Source organism: Esox lucius, chromosome 6, assembly GCF_011004845.1.
Source record: "Esox lucius isolate fEsoLuc1 chromosome 6, fEsoLuc1.pri, whole genome shotgun sequence".
NCBI lineage: Eukaryota > Metazoa > Chordata > Actinopteri > Esociformes > Esocidae > Esox > Esox lucius.
This window is the reverse complement of record NC_047574.1, coordinates 26587498-26604818: the sequence shown is the minus strand read 5'-3', so window position 1 is coordinate 26604818 and position 17321 is coordinate 26587498. Positions and strand designations below refer to the sequence as shown.

The window sequence follows — 17321 nt, the reverse complement described above, 5'->3', positions numbered from 1 at the left end:
TTCTATTCTGGTTAAAGCCAGTTTGCACTGTTCTGTGAAGGGAGTAGTACACAGTGTTGTATGATATCTTAATTTTCTTGTCAATTTCTCACAACAAATAGCATTCATTTGTCAGAACAAGAATAGACTGTCAGGTTTCAGAAGAAAGTTCTTTGTTTCTGGCCATCTAGTCTAAAGAAGGCCAGTTGCATTGCATCTTTAATCAGCGCAACAGTTTTTTGCAGTGCCAACATAATTGCAAAAACGTTTTCTTTGTAAAGCACATTGAATTGCTATGTATGAATTGTGCTATATAAATAAACTTGCTTGCTTGCTACATCCCAATCTTTTTAAAACGTGCTGGCATCAAAGTGGGCATATATTTTTCAAGAAACAATAAAATATCTCACTCAGTTTCAACATTTCATTTGATGTCTTTGTACCATTTGCCATTGAATATAAGGTAAATGATTTGCACATAATTTAATTCTGTTTTTATTTGCATTTTATGCAGTGTCCTGATATCTTTGGAAACAGGGTGGTATTTCTGATGAACTTGACGTTATTTTAATTGACAAACAATTTGCTTTAAAAAAAAAGTGACACCAAACTTTTGAGCAGTAGTGTGCATATATATAATAGAGTGAACGCAACCCTCCCCGGTATCAGTGTGGGGCCGACGCTCTAGAGAGAACCATTTACAGCCATGATAAATGAAAAGAAAAACCTAAATAAATGGTTGTTAAGGAACATAATGAACACGGTTTGTTCCATTCTGGTGTACTGCATGATGCATCCTACCATGCTCCGTGGCATGTATAAAAATGCTGAGCAGACCCTGTTGACCTCGATGTTGGATCAGTTGTGCAAGGCTAATGAGGCATTCTTAAGTTATATTCTTCAAGAATAGATGTCCAACACATGCGGTACCCCTCCAGACTTAGGATGCACCTCAATGATCCTATCTAGAACATGGGATTGATTCCCGACAGAGTATTTTGACAGATCATCAGACTGAGCTCCATTTTACTCTTCCTGTCACTCAAGTGTGTCACTCACCTCCCATAAACATGATAGTACCAATACATTTATCAAGACATGGAAACCCTGTGACCCTTAATATTCAACATAAAACTGAAAACATCTAAATAGAAAGCATTCACATTTGCAATATACCCTCTAAACTTTAGATGCTGAAAAGCTTATATCTGATAAATAAGACTATTTTATGCTATGAAAGAAAGTTCATGAACTCTATGAGCTTGGTGAGCCACTTCACTTGCATGTGGTTGTTGCTTCTCTCTTTCTTGCAGTTCACATCTACAACTCTCATACAGCTATCTTGATAGCTCCAAAGTCTTTACACACGAAATATTATCCATAGTTAGCTAGATTAAATTCTAAATATGTAAACTGAAAGTGCTCAAATAAAACCATTATTACCTAATTTCTTTCTTACTAGTATGTGTTGGTGGCCCACCAGTTATAAAGAAATGAAGACCAAGTGGTTTTATAAGTTGAGTTGATGTTCTTCTGGAAGCAAGCTACTTTTAGTTGGATAATACCTAATACCTGATGCTGATGACACACAGTTATATATTTCAATGAAGCATGGAGAAGCCCCAAAATTTGCTACTTTGGAAGCATGCGTTTCAGATATTGGGAAGTGGATGACAGAGAACTTCTTCCTCTTAAACTCAATAAAATTGTTTTAGGACCCAATAAACAAAGAGTGTTTTTAGCAGATCTCACTGTGAACCTTGACGGCTGCGTGGTCGTATCCCAAAAAACTGAAAGAAACCTTGGCGTTACCCTTGACCCTGATCTCTCCTTTGATGAACTTATAAAATATGTCTCAAGAGTTGCTTATTTTCATCTTCGAAACATTGCAAAAATCTGAAACATTTATCAAAAACTGAAGTACAAAAACAAATCCATGTTTTTGTCACTTCTAGACTAGATTACTGCAATGCTCTACTTTCCAGTTACCCTGACAAATCAATAAATAAACTTAAATTAGTGCTGCACACGGCTGCTAAAATCCTAACTAGAACAAAGAAATTGGAACACATTACTCCTGTACTAGCCTCTTTACACTGGCTGCCTGTTAGGGTTAGGGCTGATTTTAAGGTTTTATTGTTAACCTATAAATCAATACATGGACTTGCTCCTACTTACCTTGCTGAAATGATCCAGCCATACATACCTACACGTAACCTACGATCGCAAGATGCAGGCCTTTTAATTGTACCTAGAATCTCTAAACAAACAGCCGGGGGCAGGGCCTTTTCTCATAGAGCTCCACTACTGTGGAATGATTTGCCAGTTAAGGTTAGAAATACAAACTCAGTGCAAACTTTCAAGTGTCTACTAAAGACTCATCTCTACAGCACGGTCTATGATTAGGTGCAGCCTGGCCCAAGGGGCGTGAAGGTGACCAGAAATGTTTGATACTGTCCACTCTTGCTGTCTTACCAGGTGGGCTCTCATCACCACTGGGGTCCTGGCCCACATCTTCGGAGTACCTGGCTTGGGCGACCCGCTGCTGTCCCTGTCCAGAGTCCTCCTGGTTGTGTTGCAGATCGAGACAATACCTAACGATTTCAGCTGCCACTGTGCAGTCACCTCCCGCTCCCCCGTGTTGTCCCTGTCCTTGTCCATCTGGTCATGCTTCCGACCTGGACTAAGTTTAAATGGACTCTAGACTCAGCCCACACGCATTTATTAATTATTACAATTGTAATCTTATTTTGTTCACCTGGCACAGCCTGAAGAAGACTGGTCACCCCTCTGAGCCTAGGTCCTCTCTAGGTTTCTTCCAATATATTGGCATTCTTAGGGAGTTTTTCCTAGCCACTGAAATTCAACACTACTGTTGTTTGCTCCTTGGGGTTTAAGGCCATGTGTTTTGTAAAAGCACTTTGTGACATCAACTGATGTAAAAAGGGCTTTATAAATACATTCAATTGATTTATTGATTCCGCTTAATAAAACACACTCTAAAGCCAGCTGAAGAGCTAACATCACTACTAAGAAGAAGATTTATAGTTTATGATAATCTATAATTTTTTACTGGCTGTACAAACAACAGCAAATCCTTTCTTGTAAATCTGCGTAATGATAGCATATAAAAACGACTTTTCTTTGATTCAATGGGGTGCCATCATCAGTCAAGGTACGGACATTGAGTGAAAGGAGCAGGCACTTTCTTTTTATAGCCACTGGGTGGCAGTATATACTTGCTCTAGTACACTGCTGTTGGATTATAGAGGAATCTGAGGTAGCCTAATCTGACTAACACTTGAACGCATTAAAGTATTATGGGTTGTTTGTTTCAGTTTTATGGGCTGTTTGCAAAATGTCTGTTTTCCATGCTGACATTCAAGGGTATTGGCATCACATAAATTACAATTTGCTTTAAATGACACAGTTGCATATGGACAGAGATTTTGACTGGAATTTTACATGATTTCTCCTACAGTGGAAGTGGCCTCACAAACCTTGTTAACCCCAGGCAGAAAAGTTTGAGGCACCAATTTGGATTTGCAGGCTATTGGCATCTGTTTATCACAGCGTGTGCTGGGTATGCACGTGACATTGCTCAAATCCAATCAGGCAGTTGAGGTGTTATGCCAGCTAAATTCACACCTGACAGGTCTGCGACAGCTGTTTGGCGGAGGCGACTCCTGGCCCTGTCTGAATATCCACTTTCACAGAGCAAGGGAGGTGTTTGTGCTTCTGTAACAGCTGTCATTACCACCTCCTCCCCCCACACCCCCTCCCCCCACTGCATTTCGCATCATTACACCTCTAAAAATCTAAGGAAAATCTACAGACACCATCAACTGATAGTGAAGGCTAGTCAGTGTTAAATACAAATATTTGATTGGATCAAAACTCCTCACTGATATTCTGAATTTTAATTGTAATTAATCTGTTTATTCATGTTTGTTTGCGCGTTTTGAAATATAAATTATTATTATTGAAAGACACATAGAATAACTGATGACAGTAGCTATTTTATGTTATGATGATGCACCAAAAACAATGAAATCCATACCATTTGTAGATGAGTGCACAAAGACAAAGAGCACTGAGGACAGAACGTTCAGGCAGGACAGATGTGGGTTTTTATTAAGTAGGAAATCACAGACACAGATGTGGTCAATCCCTATTACATTTTCTTGGTTTAACTACCATTTGAGGACACTGGAATTTATAAAACAAATATAAAAAAGGTTTACTAAACAAAGATACAGTGGTTATATAAAAACAAAAAAACTATATTGAAACCATCAAGACTCCAAAATGTCTCAAATCTGACAATACTAATAATTTTTAAATTGGGGTTTTCACATTCGTTTTTTCAAATGGGGTTTTCAAGCCTCTGAATGCAATAGGGTAAATGCTGCATGGAGATGTCTTTTTTTCAAAAAAGCCTTGATTGTCCATTATCACTATTGCTAGCTAGTGGAAAGGCACTTAAAAGTTTTAGAAATCCAAACTGCTTCTGTCCCCCTCGTCCAACAAGGCACAACATACACTGAACAACATCAGCTTGATTCTGTATTCACACATTGAAAGGCTAACATCTTAATGTGTTGACACTCAGTGGGACGTATCAAAGGCCCTACTTTCGCAACAGGCAATGGGGTAAATAGAGTCATGACTAACATTACTATAAATTTTGCAGCGTTCCCAAAAAACGTGTCTATAACATAATAATCTATGATATTGCTACTATGTTCTCTGTATGTACGTCTTCATTTTTATGGCATATTTCCCAAACATCATAAAACTGACAAACAACACACATACACACGTGTTTGTCTTTCTAGACCAAACTCTAAGCCTATGTTCCCTATTTCCTGGAACTATATCTAACCCTAACCCTATGTTCCCTATTCCCTGGATCTATATCTAACCCTATGTTCCCTATTTCCTGGAACTATATCTAACCCTATGTTCCCTATTCCCTGGATCCATATCTAACCCTAACCCTATGTTCCCTATTCCCTGGATCTATATCTAACCTTAACCCTATGTTCCCTATTCCCTGGAACAATATCTAACCCTAACCCTATGTTCCCTATTCCCTGGATCCATATCTAACCCTAACCCTATGTTCCCTATTCCCTGGAACAATATCTAACCCTAACCCTATGTTCCCTATTCCCTGGATCTATGTCTAACCCTAACCCTATGTTCCCAATTCCCTGGATCTATATCTAACCCTAACCCTATGTTCCCTATTCCCTGGATCTATGTCTAACCCTAACCCTATGTTCCCTATTCCCTGGATCTATGTCTAACCCTAACCCTATGTTCCCTATTCCCTGGATCTATGTCTAACCCTAACACTAACTCAACCTCAATAACCAAACTTCTATGCCTGAACGTAACATAGTCCTAACGCCTAACCTAAACCTAAAAGTTACCCAATTCTAACATTCTGCCCAATTGTAAGGTTTTCGATAAACCTAATTAGCATATCCCTGATGCATATCTGTCCACAAATATAATTAGTCTAGGTGAAATTATTGTGGTGTACTATGGATCTTAGACCAAAGGGATGAGTGCATCCTACTAATGAAAAGTTGCACCATAGAGATGTATCAGAGGTCTGGTCCAGCATTGGAAGCGCTATTGTGGTACATGATGTACTACATTTCCGTATTACCTGGCTGATCCCATATTTAATGTCTTGATTGGAGTTGCAATCACATGACAAATCGAAGAATCAGAAGGAAGTCCCACCCAGCTGACTACTTAAAAAGAGCAGATTACTTTATTGATGATGTCCAGGATATAATGTGTTCTTCTGCCTGTTATGTCCTCTAATCATCACTATGTCCTGCACCCCCTTCTTAATTAGTGAGAGTGATGCAGTGTCGTTTATTGGCTCACAGGGGGCCATACTGTATACTGTGAATGCATAAGATATCGCGACTGGTTTAACTACAGAATCTGTATCCTTTTAATGAGTAGAGGTTTAATCCTTATACACAGACATGCATGCATACACACAAACCTGCATATTTATAGTCCTATATTGACTTCTATGTGAAGTTAAATGTGCCTTGTTGTAAAAACCTTTAGGGGTGGATGAATTACAGGCCCCCGTGGATGTTGTGAGCATTGTGTTGCATTGTGTCTTGAGTGAATTAGAAGAGACAGATTTCTATTGTCTGACACATGAAAGTGCTAAAGTAGTACAGCCCGGTAGGATACAGAACAGCCTAATGATTGGTGACTCAGCACATGAGCACTAAGATACGAATGCAGGTAATCCACTGGCTATGACACATTTCCTGCTTCTTTTCCCGTGGTCTGGTTGATTCACGGCATGTTACCAACACCGATAGAGACAACGTTACCTTGGTCACGCACACACTTCCACACATACACACATATACACACACACGTGCAACTTGTCCATCGGGGAACAGTTAAGCCACAGGCAACTACATTTAACATATAAGCTCATGAACACATTCTACATTCTAAACAGCAAATACCGTGATAACAGAAACAAGTCAAAAAAAGGCGCTACGAACTTTTTCCCTTCTAGGCGTAACACATAAAGTTAAATACACAGTTAGAGGTCACACAGGTCTGTGATTGGGTTCAGAGTCCTCTTCATAGTCCTTTCCTTGGTTTAGTTCCATTCTCAACGAATCACTGGACTGGTATTAATGCGGTCTGGCTCTGATAGCATCCAGAAGGTTACACATGCATAAGAAAATAATAGTGCAGTCTCACTGTGAATCACTTCAACTCAGCTGGTCTTCCTCAGTAGGGCCTTCATTTTGTGTGGGTGGAAGATGTGAGAGTCTGAAATCAAACAGTCTGGGCATCAGGGAGACATTAAAGTATTGCCTTTCACTTTAACTCTTGATACCAAGGGAGGGTGTATTTTTCATTTCCAAGATCAAATTAGGACCTAATGTTCTTACAATGATGTTAAAACAATAAACGTTTGCCCTTATTAGGAGCCTTTGCCAGTCTCCATGAGGAATTTTTTTTTTAGGGTGAAACCTACTGTTGTGGTTAGTGTTAGAATTGGGTTACTTATAGGTTTAGTCATTCCTGGTTGGGTTAGGTTTGGGTCTTAGGATTAGGACTGACTATGTGTAAAACAGTCCTTTTCATCGGAGGTCCAGATAGCAAAAATAACAAATCAGAATGGCTCATCAGATGAATTATAGGAAATGAGTAAATGCTCTTTGCGTGTGTTGACTTCCAGTATTAGCCATCGATTTCCTTCCCACTGCTTTGGAAAGAGGATTTGAGGTTTGAGCGGACAATGCAATGAGCAACTGACCTGTCAGAGCAGACTTGGTGCTAATTTACATTACGAGAGAGAGAATAAACTGGTAGACCGATCTCAGTTTGCATAATAATTTCCATAGCGTTTGAATTTATAGCGGCATGCACTGAACAGGACTGAGCACGTCAATCGAGGGAAAATTGAACGATACGCATGTGCACTGCTCAGAAACATCTTCCATATGTCTCAGAAAATGTAACATAATGTAAATAAGCCCTTGGTCTCATACACATTTGTTTCCCAATGAATACATTTTTTTACATGAACCAGGACCAGACTTCATATGTCACCACTCGTTCCACTCCAATACCACAGTGAGCAACAGATAATCTTTTGACTTCAGTAGCTGCAGGGGGTCAGATAAATCGGTCAGAAAAGTGTACTATGTAACCTTGGGAGTTAACATGTGACATTTACGACTTTCACCTGTTTGCACCATGAAAAAAAGTATCTACGATGGAAATCTGTCAGTTCTACAGTACATCAATCAATCAAATGTATTTACAAAGCCCTTTTTACATCAGCAGTTGTCACAAAGTGCTTTTACAAAACATCCAACCTGCCACCCCAAGGCACAAGCAACAACAATGTTGAAGCACAGTGGCTAGGAAAAACTCCAGAAGGGAAAAGATTTAGGAAGAAACCTATAGAGGAACCAGGCTTGGAGGGGTGACCAGTCTTCTTCTGGCTGTACAAATATACATACAAATATATCAAATAAAAAAACTTACCACTGGCCTCCAATAGTGAATTCTTTTTCTGAAGGAATATGAAGACAAAATAGCATTCTATAGCAGTTAAAGATGAGGCAATACAAATGCACAGATTAGGAAAAGGGCACAAAATAATATCTGCATCACAACACTAAGGCACTACCAAGAAATGTCTGTCCCTCAAAATTCAGGGCTCAAACATATGGGATGCAGCGTGATTTGAAGTCACGGCAGTGGGCGTGGTTTCCTTGGGGATTTGAATCTTTTCTAAATATTTAGCTTTACACTTGGCGACACATTTACGGCCACAGCTCCGAGCGGCCGCTTCGACAATGGCGGTGGAGAACATGGTCCACTCGGACTCAATATCTCCAGCTTCCCTCGGGATCCAGTCGAAGCTCTGCCGGAGGTGGGAGTTAAAGATCTCTCTGACAGGAGACTCGGCCAGACGTTCCCAGCAGACCCTTACAGTACGCTTGGGCCTGCCGAGTCTGTCCAGCTTCCTCCCCCGCCATCGGATCCAACTCAGTTGACAGCTCCGCCCCTCTCTTCACCCGAGTGTCCAAGACATACGGCCGCAGGTCAGATGAAACGACAACAAAGTCGATCATCGACCTGCGGCCTAGGGTGTCCTGGTGCCACATGCACTGATGGACACCCTTATGCTTGAACATGGTGTTCGTTATGGACAAACTATGACTAGCACAGAAGTCCAATAACTGAACACCGCTCGGGTTCAGATCAGGGGGGCCGTTCCTCCCAATCACGCCCACGTGGGCGTTGAAGTCCCCCAGTAGAACGATGGAGTCCCCAGTCTGAGCACTTTCCAGCACCCCTCCCAGAGACCCCAAGAAGGTCGGGTACTCTGCACTGCTGTTCGGCCCGTAGGCACAAACAACAGTGAGAGACCGATCCCCGACCCGTAGGCGCAGGGAAACGACCCTCTCGTTCACCGGGGTAAACTCCAACACATGGCGGCAGAGCTGGGGAGCTATAAGTAAACTCACACCAGCCTGCCGCCTTTCACCATGGGCAACTCCAGAGTGGTGAAGAGTCCATCCTCTCTCAAGGAGTGTGGTTCCAGAGCCCAAGCCGTGCGTAGAGGTGATCCCGACTACCTCTAGTCGGAACCTCTCAACCTCACGCACGATCTCAGGCTCCTTCCCCGCCAGCGAGGTGACGTTCCACGTCCCTAGAGCTAGTTTCCGTGTCCAGGGATTGGGTTGTCTAGGCCCACTTTTCAGAACAGATAATATTCCAATGCCCCATGCCAAAGAAATATTGGAGTGGCTGTAAAAGTATTTGAAAATAGTGGTCCACAAGCATCACCCAACCAACTTGAATAACTTGGAGCAAATCTGCCAAAAAGATTTGCAAAACCAATGCATACAGTGCCCTAAAGAATTATTGCCACCCTAGGAAAATATGAAGAAATAAAACAGTTCATTAACTTGATGTTACACTCAAATCTTCATATTTAGGGCAATAATTAAGAAATGTAAAATAACTGGAGCTGCGATGAATCTGCCAGTAGGAGGATGCATTGTGTATATTGAGTATTCTGTGTGACATCCAACAAGCAATTACAATGAACACTGAGGCTATAACCATGTTGACTTAGACAGTAGTCTAAAGGCTATTATGGTAATTTTAGCATAATTTAGGCCTATAAATTCCCCTACAAACAAACAATGGAGCAAATCCTATAGCATTTTCACACAAAAATAGCTTTTGAATTAAATGGTGTAGCCTTTATCTCATGTTTAATGCAGGCTTACATGCAATCAAAAAACATTACATTAGAGCCTGCATTCATCATTTTGTATACGGCCTATAGCTCAAACCCCAAGCATTAAAAAAAATAAACCTCTAAAATGCATTATAATTACAATACAGATAATTAAACGATGTAGGCTACCCTCTGCTTATTTACTTTCTTTACAGTGAAGCTTACAGCATTCAACTACTTATGAAGTAACAACAATACTGATATTATGTTGACTATGTCACTCACATTAATTTTTTTATATATAGTGCACGTTAATAGATCAAACCAGGTGAGGTTCAATGCCTTGGGTCTGCCCGGGCTGCATGAAACAAATACAGGCTGTCACCATACCACAAATGTAAGCATCTGGACTGTCAAACAACAATGAATTTTTCTTTGTTTATATTAACCTATGGAACCAATAATTTTGGAAGGCACAATACTTATCAAAAACTTTAGAGTGGTTGCAACAAATGTTTAGGGCTTGAACTTATGCAAGCAATTTATTTTCTTTCAAAAATGTTCAAAAAATCTTTGTGAATACTCATAACTGTAACTTCTTGCCACCAAATGAAAGTTAGCGACAAACACTGAAATGTATAACCCACCAGATGCATTGCAAATCATATCACTTGTTTAATACAGTATCATATTTATTGTAATTTGTGACATATTAACTAAAATGAGGGATGGATTTTGAAAAACAAATGATACCATATAATATAACCTCAACTGGAGGGACAGATTTATGTTTACTATATATGCTCCTGAGTCAAGACAGGTCCAGGCTAAATTGCTGGGAGATACCACTGAAATACTACTGGGTCTCTGGGAATTGGCTTGGTTTTCAGTAGTTACTTACATGGGCAGATAAAAGGTGTTTTTGATACACATTATGAATTATATGGTGTCATATGTTTTTAAAGGGATGGTCTTAGAGTGAGAAAGAGTCAGTTAGTGACTGGAAGGACCTCCACAAGATATCAGCTTACAGTGTATGACTCTGGCAAACTGCCCTGCGAGTAATGCCATTTAGTACATGACTGATCCTCTTTCATGAAGAATTTAGTTTGCCCTCTGCCTCACATTCTTACCTCCCAGCCCTGAAAGAAAATTATATCTTTGCATAGCAATTTTACAAATGAAACTCCACCACTTGAGCCACAAGACCTTATAAAATGCCTATGTTTTAAAGAAAGTGAGTGACTGTACAGTTAGAGGCATGAGTCCTCACACTTTCATTTCCATCCTGGGATTACAGACCACAATCAAGGCCTCTGTGGTGAGTGAGAGAATGCTCAGAGTCAGAGAGAGACAGAGTGAGACAGACAGAGAGAGAAAGAGAGTGTGCACACTTTTTTAGGTGACAACAAGGAATGTTGTCACATGACCTCAGAGTATACTCTTGGAGACTATACTGAAAATGCACAAGCAACTGCCAGAATAAAGGAAACAAATAAGGATGTGCAATAGGATGTTGGGCCAAGACGAGCCACCAGAATAACTTTCATTCACTTCGGGCATAAATTCTGCAAGTGCATGGAACATATTGAAGAAAAGCAACAACAGCATTTTGAGAAATATTTAATAATTTGGTGTTTTGTTGATGATGATGTACAGTTTGTTCTTGGGCATGGCTTCAGAACCTCCTGTAAATGTTTCATTAGTCTAAACACATTTAAAAACAACTCAACACTTTATATACAGTACATAAAGAGCCTACATGAAGTATTCAGACCCCTTGACTTTCTCCACATTTTGTTGTTATACATGGATTGCTGATTTCCTCCCAATACTGTTTTTAATATTTGTTATGCAGCTAATATCCACTAAAGCATCCTTAATGGAAGATGACTATTTGTTCTAAATTACATTACTAAGGGTTGAAAACAGCAACTATACTCCATTCTCCAACTATCATGAGAGGTGTACATACAGCTCTGGAAACAATGAAGAGACCACTGCACCTTTTTCTTTCCTTTCCAAAAAAGTCAAAAAGGAAAGTTTTGACTGAGCGTCCAATTTGCAGCAGTCTCTTAATTTTAACCCTTCTGTTCCTCATTCATAACCTTCCTTTTCGACCTTTTTTGGAAAGGAAAGAAAACGTTGCAGTGGTCTCAAATTTCCAGATAAGTATCTTTGGGGATATTTCCTTAAATCTCTTTTGATTATGATTTGATTCCTACCAGTACCTTTAAATCCTAATGTGTCTGTTTTCTAAAGGGCTGCTAATAAAACTACAGCTTCTACCCTATGTAAACCTCCAGACTTCCTCTATATGCCTTCTCGAACTTCCAACCCTCCTCCCAATTGGGGTTGTCATTCCTGTGCCTTTTAGAAAGCCCACCTACCTCTGTACAGTATATGAGACCCTATAGGAAGTTGGGACTCAACTCTTGAGGAAAGCACACAGTTCCACATACAGCACCGATCTAGGTTAGTAGCCTTTAGTAATTCTAAACAATTGACCTTGGTTGTACTATGTACTAAATATATATTTATCTCTGTTTTCATGACTGCTTTTGAATTTGGAGGAGGTGGTAGCATGAAATAATTAGCTGTAACACTTCCTTTGGCACTGTTCTGCAATTCAAATGATCCACTTTCCATCAGAATTGTCGACCAATTAGGTACACAATCTACTGTGAGCCCCACGCTGCTAAAATAGGTAAATTAACTTTGTGGCAAATCTACAGAGCTATTTCCAGCAAATGTAATTTGACCACCATTGCATTAATGAAATAAGGAATGAGAATAGGTCTCCTTTACTGGGCTATAGTTGTGTTCTGTGTGGTGTCCTAAAAGATTCCAACTCGATCACATACTTAGAAGGGTCTGTGAAGAATGAAGATTATTAACATGATCAACAATGATTTATGTAATGTGCGGCAGCCCTAACATGACTGCAGTTTACGGGAGTTGAATTCCACACGCATGGCTTCACCCGCGTTCAGTGTGCATTTTATTGTTCCTTTTTCTGTCAGTTAGCTGCACACTGAAACACTGTGCTGTGGTCGTGGTCTGTGTGGAGGAACAAACATCTTGCAGCACTAACATTCCCGTGATCCTGTATCTGATGCAAATCTGCCATACAAGGCTCTGGAATGTGAAATGTGAGAGCACCCGAATGTGTGTGAGAGTGCTGGGGCTCTCTTTCTCTCATATTCTTTCCCCGCACACAGACATATGCATACTGCACAGTCGGAAACTGTTGAGTCAACCATTCCTTAACCACTAATCCAACACAGAATAGCATTTCAGCCGTAAGAATCAAATCAAATAATATTCACTCCCCTTGACCTGGAACTGACCACGTTTTTCTGGACTGAGCCAAGGACAGACCTATTCAGATAATGATCTAAATGCTCTTATCCGGAACATGACCATTGTTAGTTGGCAGAACCTGAAGGGCCCCAGTCTGTATATCAGAGGTTTTAATCCCCTGGATCCTGTTAACATCACACCCATGACCAACTCACTCCCATCACTCAACCACAGCTGTTATTTACATTGTCTTCACGCTGGCTGCTCCAGTGTGTGTGTGTGTGTGTGTCTGTGTCTATGTATGAGTGTGCTTATATGTATGAGAATGTGCAATGTCCATGTGTGTCTTGAATTTATGTGTGTACTCTATGTGCACGAGTGTGCATGTGTGTGTATGCATGAATGCCCATGTGTGTGGTGTGCATGTGTGCCAGATAGAAAGTGTGGTGTCCCCCCAAGATATTGTCAGGCCATCTGTCTCCAAGAGCCTGTTGTCGCCATGATATGTTAATAGCCATGGATTAGTGGAACAATGGGTAGGCAATGATCTCAGGCTGGGAGGAGGCCAGGTCTCACAGATGGGATCTCTTCTGCCTTCAGAGTGACATGATGGCTACTTCTGTGTTGTACCCCATGGAAGGTGACCAGCCTTTACAATGTACCTGATAATGTATGCGTACGTTGTTGAGTGTTTGCAAGGTGAGTGCACTGTCTCCACCTTTCTCTTTCTCTCTGCATCTCTCTCTCTCTCTCTCTCTCTGGCCATATTCGTAGGTTTTAAAATGAATATTTTTTTAACATTCTTATGGCCTTTAAAAACGAATGGCCCAGAATTGTCTCTGTCTGCTTGTTGGTACTGCAGTGGCAAAGACTGTCTGGCTCAGATCATTGAGATCTTTACTATTGATTACATACATACACACACACTAGTCTCTAACGACACACTCACACATACTTCCAAATACACTGCAACACATGCCCACACACAAACACACACACACATAATTTAATAATTCATAATTCTCTACAGTTTATTTTGTCACAGATATAATTTAGAACTGATTTCATTTGCTTTGCCATCAGTCTACACACAATAATGTTTTTAGAAATGTGGGTCAATTTATTGAAAATAGAAAACTAAAACATCTCTTCGACAAATTGGCACAGTCATTTTACTCTTAGCCTATGCTTGACATTAACCGAGCATGTGGCTGATATGATCTGATGCTGCCTGAGATAGTGATCTAGATGGGGCGTCTGTCGAAACATGTGAGGGTCTCCTGGGACTTGCTGAATTCCTTCTGCTGTTCCTCATGCAATAGGGAGGTTGATGACATCACAGATTCCTATTAGACCAACAACATGGCACTTTAAAACTTACAAATTCGTCAAGAACCCTTGATTTTGCTCAAACTACAGTTGTGCTCAAAAGGTTGCATACCTTTGGAGAATTGGTAATATATGTACCATTTGTAAAGAAAACACAAGTGAGCAGGCAAAACACATGTAGTTTATTTCTTATGGGATTCACATTCAACTGTAGGTCATACCAGAATGACACAATCATAAAACATAACATGGCAACAAAGAAAGAAAAGGACTGACCCCTGTTCAAAAATCTGCATACCCTTAGTTCTTAATACTGTGTATTGCCCCCTTTAGCATCAATGACAGTGTGTAGTCTTTTGTAATGGTTGTCTATGAGTCCCCGAATTCATGCAGGTGGTATAGCTGCCCATTCATCTTGGCAAAATGCCTCCAGATCATGCAAAATGTTTGCGATCTCCCCAGAGTGGCTCGATGATGGTCACTCCAGAACCTTTACCCTTTTGTGAAGAAGAATGCAAATAGTCTGCCAGTATTTTCTAATAACATGCTGCATTCATCTTGCCATCAATTTTTAAAATATTCCCCGTGCCTTTAGAGCTCACACACCCCGAAAACATCAGTGAGCCACAACCATGCTTCACAGTGGGGATGGTATTCTGTTCACTGTAGGCCTTGTTGACCCCTCTCCAAACATAGCGCTTTTGGTTGTGACCATTAAACTCTGTTTTGGTCTCGTCACTCCAAATTACAGTGTGCCAGAAGCTGTGAGGCTTGTCAATGTGTTGTCAGGCATATTGTAACTGGGCCTTTTTGTGGCATTGGCACAGTAAATGCTTCTTTCTGGTAACTCAACCATGCAGCTAAATTTTGTTCAAGTATCGTCGTATTGTGCTCCTTGAAACCACCACACTGTCTTTTCCAGAGCAGCCAGTATTTCTCCTGAGGTTACCTGTGGGTTTTTCTTTGCATCCCAAACAATTCTTCTGGCAGTTTTGGCTGAAATCTTTCTTGATCTACCTGACCACAGGTTACGCAGGTCTTTTGAAAGTTATTTTCTGCTCCCCATGGCTCAATATCCAGCCTGCTCAGTGCATCCACGTGACAGCTAACAAACTCATTGACTATTGTTATGGAATTTCTTGTACTGATGTATATTAAGTCCTAGACATGTATAAATGAGTTACTAGTTAAAAGTACTGAGTCCCATGTTTAGATAAGAAAAGGAATGTACGAGAGGGGGATCTGTTAATGGTCATCATTGAATGGTATCAGTAGATCATTGGGCTCTCCAGCAATCTGTCTATCTATTCATTGTCCAGTTAAAATTAGTTAGTTAAAATTAAGAGACCACAGCAAATTGAATGCTTATGTTCCTCACTCAAAACCTTCCTTTTCAAATATTTGATTATATCTTTTCATGTGACAACACTGAAGAAATGACACTTTGCTACAATTAAAGTAGTGAGTGTACAGCTTGTATAACAGTGTACATTTGCTGTCCCCTCAAAATAACTCAACACACAGCTATTAATGTCTAAACCGCTGGCAACAAAAGTGAGTATACCCCTAAGAGAAAATGTCCAATCTGGCCTTGGATCCAAGTGGTCTGGCCTTGGACCCAAATCAGACCAGGTCCACTGAGGCCATTCTCACGTAGGTGGAAACACAAAAGTCTGGGGCTTTTTGTTCAAACACTGGGTTAAGTCAATAGCGGAAATTTACCATAATATCACAGGCTTGCCAGATCTCTAATCTTGACCAGACAATCTAGATTGCTAACCTGAAGATATCAGATATCAGGTTTGGCTGGCAGTCTCAATGCTGCTTGCTATGTCTATTTGATTAATAGTTAGGTTTATATGTTAATCAAATGCATGTTATTCTCATTTCCTATTGTGTTTGATGGTTTGAAGTAGAAAAAAAATGCTTTGGGATAATGCTCAAATTAAAAAGACTAGAGACTAGCCAGAATGTCCCGATTCTAGAAAAATGTCAGGAGCCTATAGGCAATAGAGATGAAAAGTGTGTTGAAAGAGGTTGATTACTGTAATTAGTACATATATATTACACATGCGGCAGACAAGAGAGAAAAAAGGGGGACAGTGAGGCAGAGGAGATGATTGTCTGAAGTTTTCACATATATGCCAGAAGTTTTCACTCATTCCCCACACACACACCAGATTCAGACATGGAACATTTGGAATTCAAATAACTTTTGAATTTAATATACTTTAGATTGTTATGCCAGTGATGAACTTCTAAACTGATTGTTACTCCACTGTCCACTATGAAAGGATGTGGTTTGTTCTCTTTACCCATTCCCCCAGCCTAGTATTGAAAGGGTCACACAATGTTGTATTGTCATTATATAACAGGAATACAGATTTTGTACAGGGGAATTTCCACTGTTTTGACTAAAAGCCTCAGATATTTGTGTTTCCACTTCCAAAGCCTGGCTCTTAGTTATTGGAAGTTTAGGAAAAATATCTTAAATAAATAATTTAATTTGGTCCGTAAAAAGACTCATTGAAAAAGAATGAATTGGGCCCTTGAGTGCTGCAGGGATCCAAGTCACTAGCTTGCAGGACAGCTGCTAGATGCTTGGAGCAGTTAGAGGGTATTAATAGTTTGTCAGGGTGTAGTAACGCTGCCCACCTTCGCTCTGGCGGTTTCAAGTTCAATTCCACTGAGAAACAAGATGTTTTAGGGGGAGAGAGGCTTTTGATTTGTAAACTCATTCCATCGAGAGGCAACACCTTTTTCTTGTTGGAGTGAGGCAACACTTTTTTTCAGTTTTTGTAACCTTAAACTTCATCCTAATCTTAACTTCGATACTGTGATGCCTAACCTTAACCATAACCTAACCCTAATGCCAGTGATTCCTAACCTTAACCCTCATTTAACCTTAACCATAAACCTTAAATGTTATTTGCAGTTT

The 17321-nt window shown here is 40.2% G+C and overlaps 2 protein-coding genes across 3 annotated transcripts in view; one reads left to right on the top strand and one right to left on the bottom strand.

Moving 5' to 3' along the window:
* Positions 1-6689: 6689 nt before the first annotated feature.
* The window catches only part of pwwp2b (PWWP domain containing 2B), a 52646-nt gene continuing 42014 nt past the window's right edge, over positions 6690-17321 (bottom strand). Inside the window, exon 3 of the mRNA XM_010870256.4 lies at positions 6690-6813. Coding sequence (XP_010868558.1) covers positions 6753-6813 — 61 coding nt within the window. The 3' untranslated portion in view covers positions 6690-6752. The remainder of the gene's footprint in view (positions 6814-17321) is intronic.
* The window catches only part of csad (cysteine sulfinic acid decarboxylase), a 30216-nt gene continuing 25050 nt past the window's right edge, over positions 12156-17321 (top strand). The window contains exon 1 of one of the 2 annotated variants that reach the window (XM_010870255.2): positions 12156-12226. The gene's annotated coding sequence lies outside the window, so the exon portion shown is untranslated. Of the gene's footprint in view, positions 12227-13654; positions 13754-17321 lie in introns of those variants that run through there. The other variant, XM_020047577.1, reaches the window with a different exon arrangement.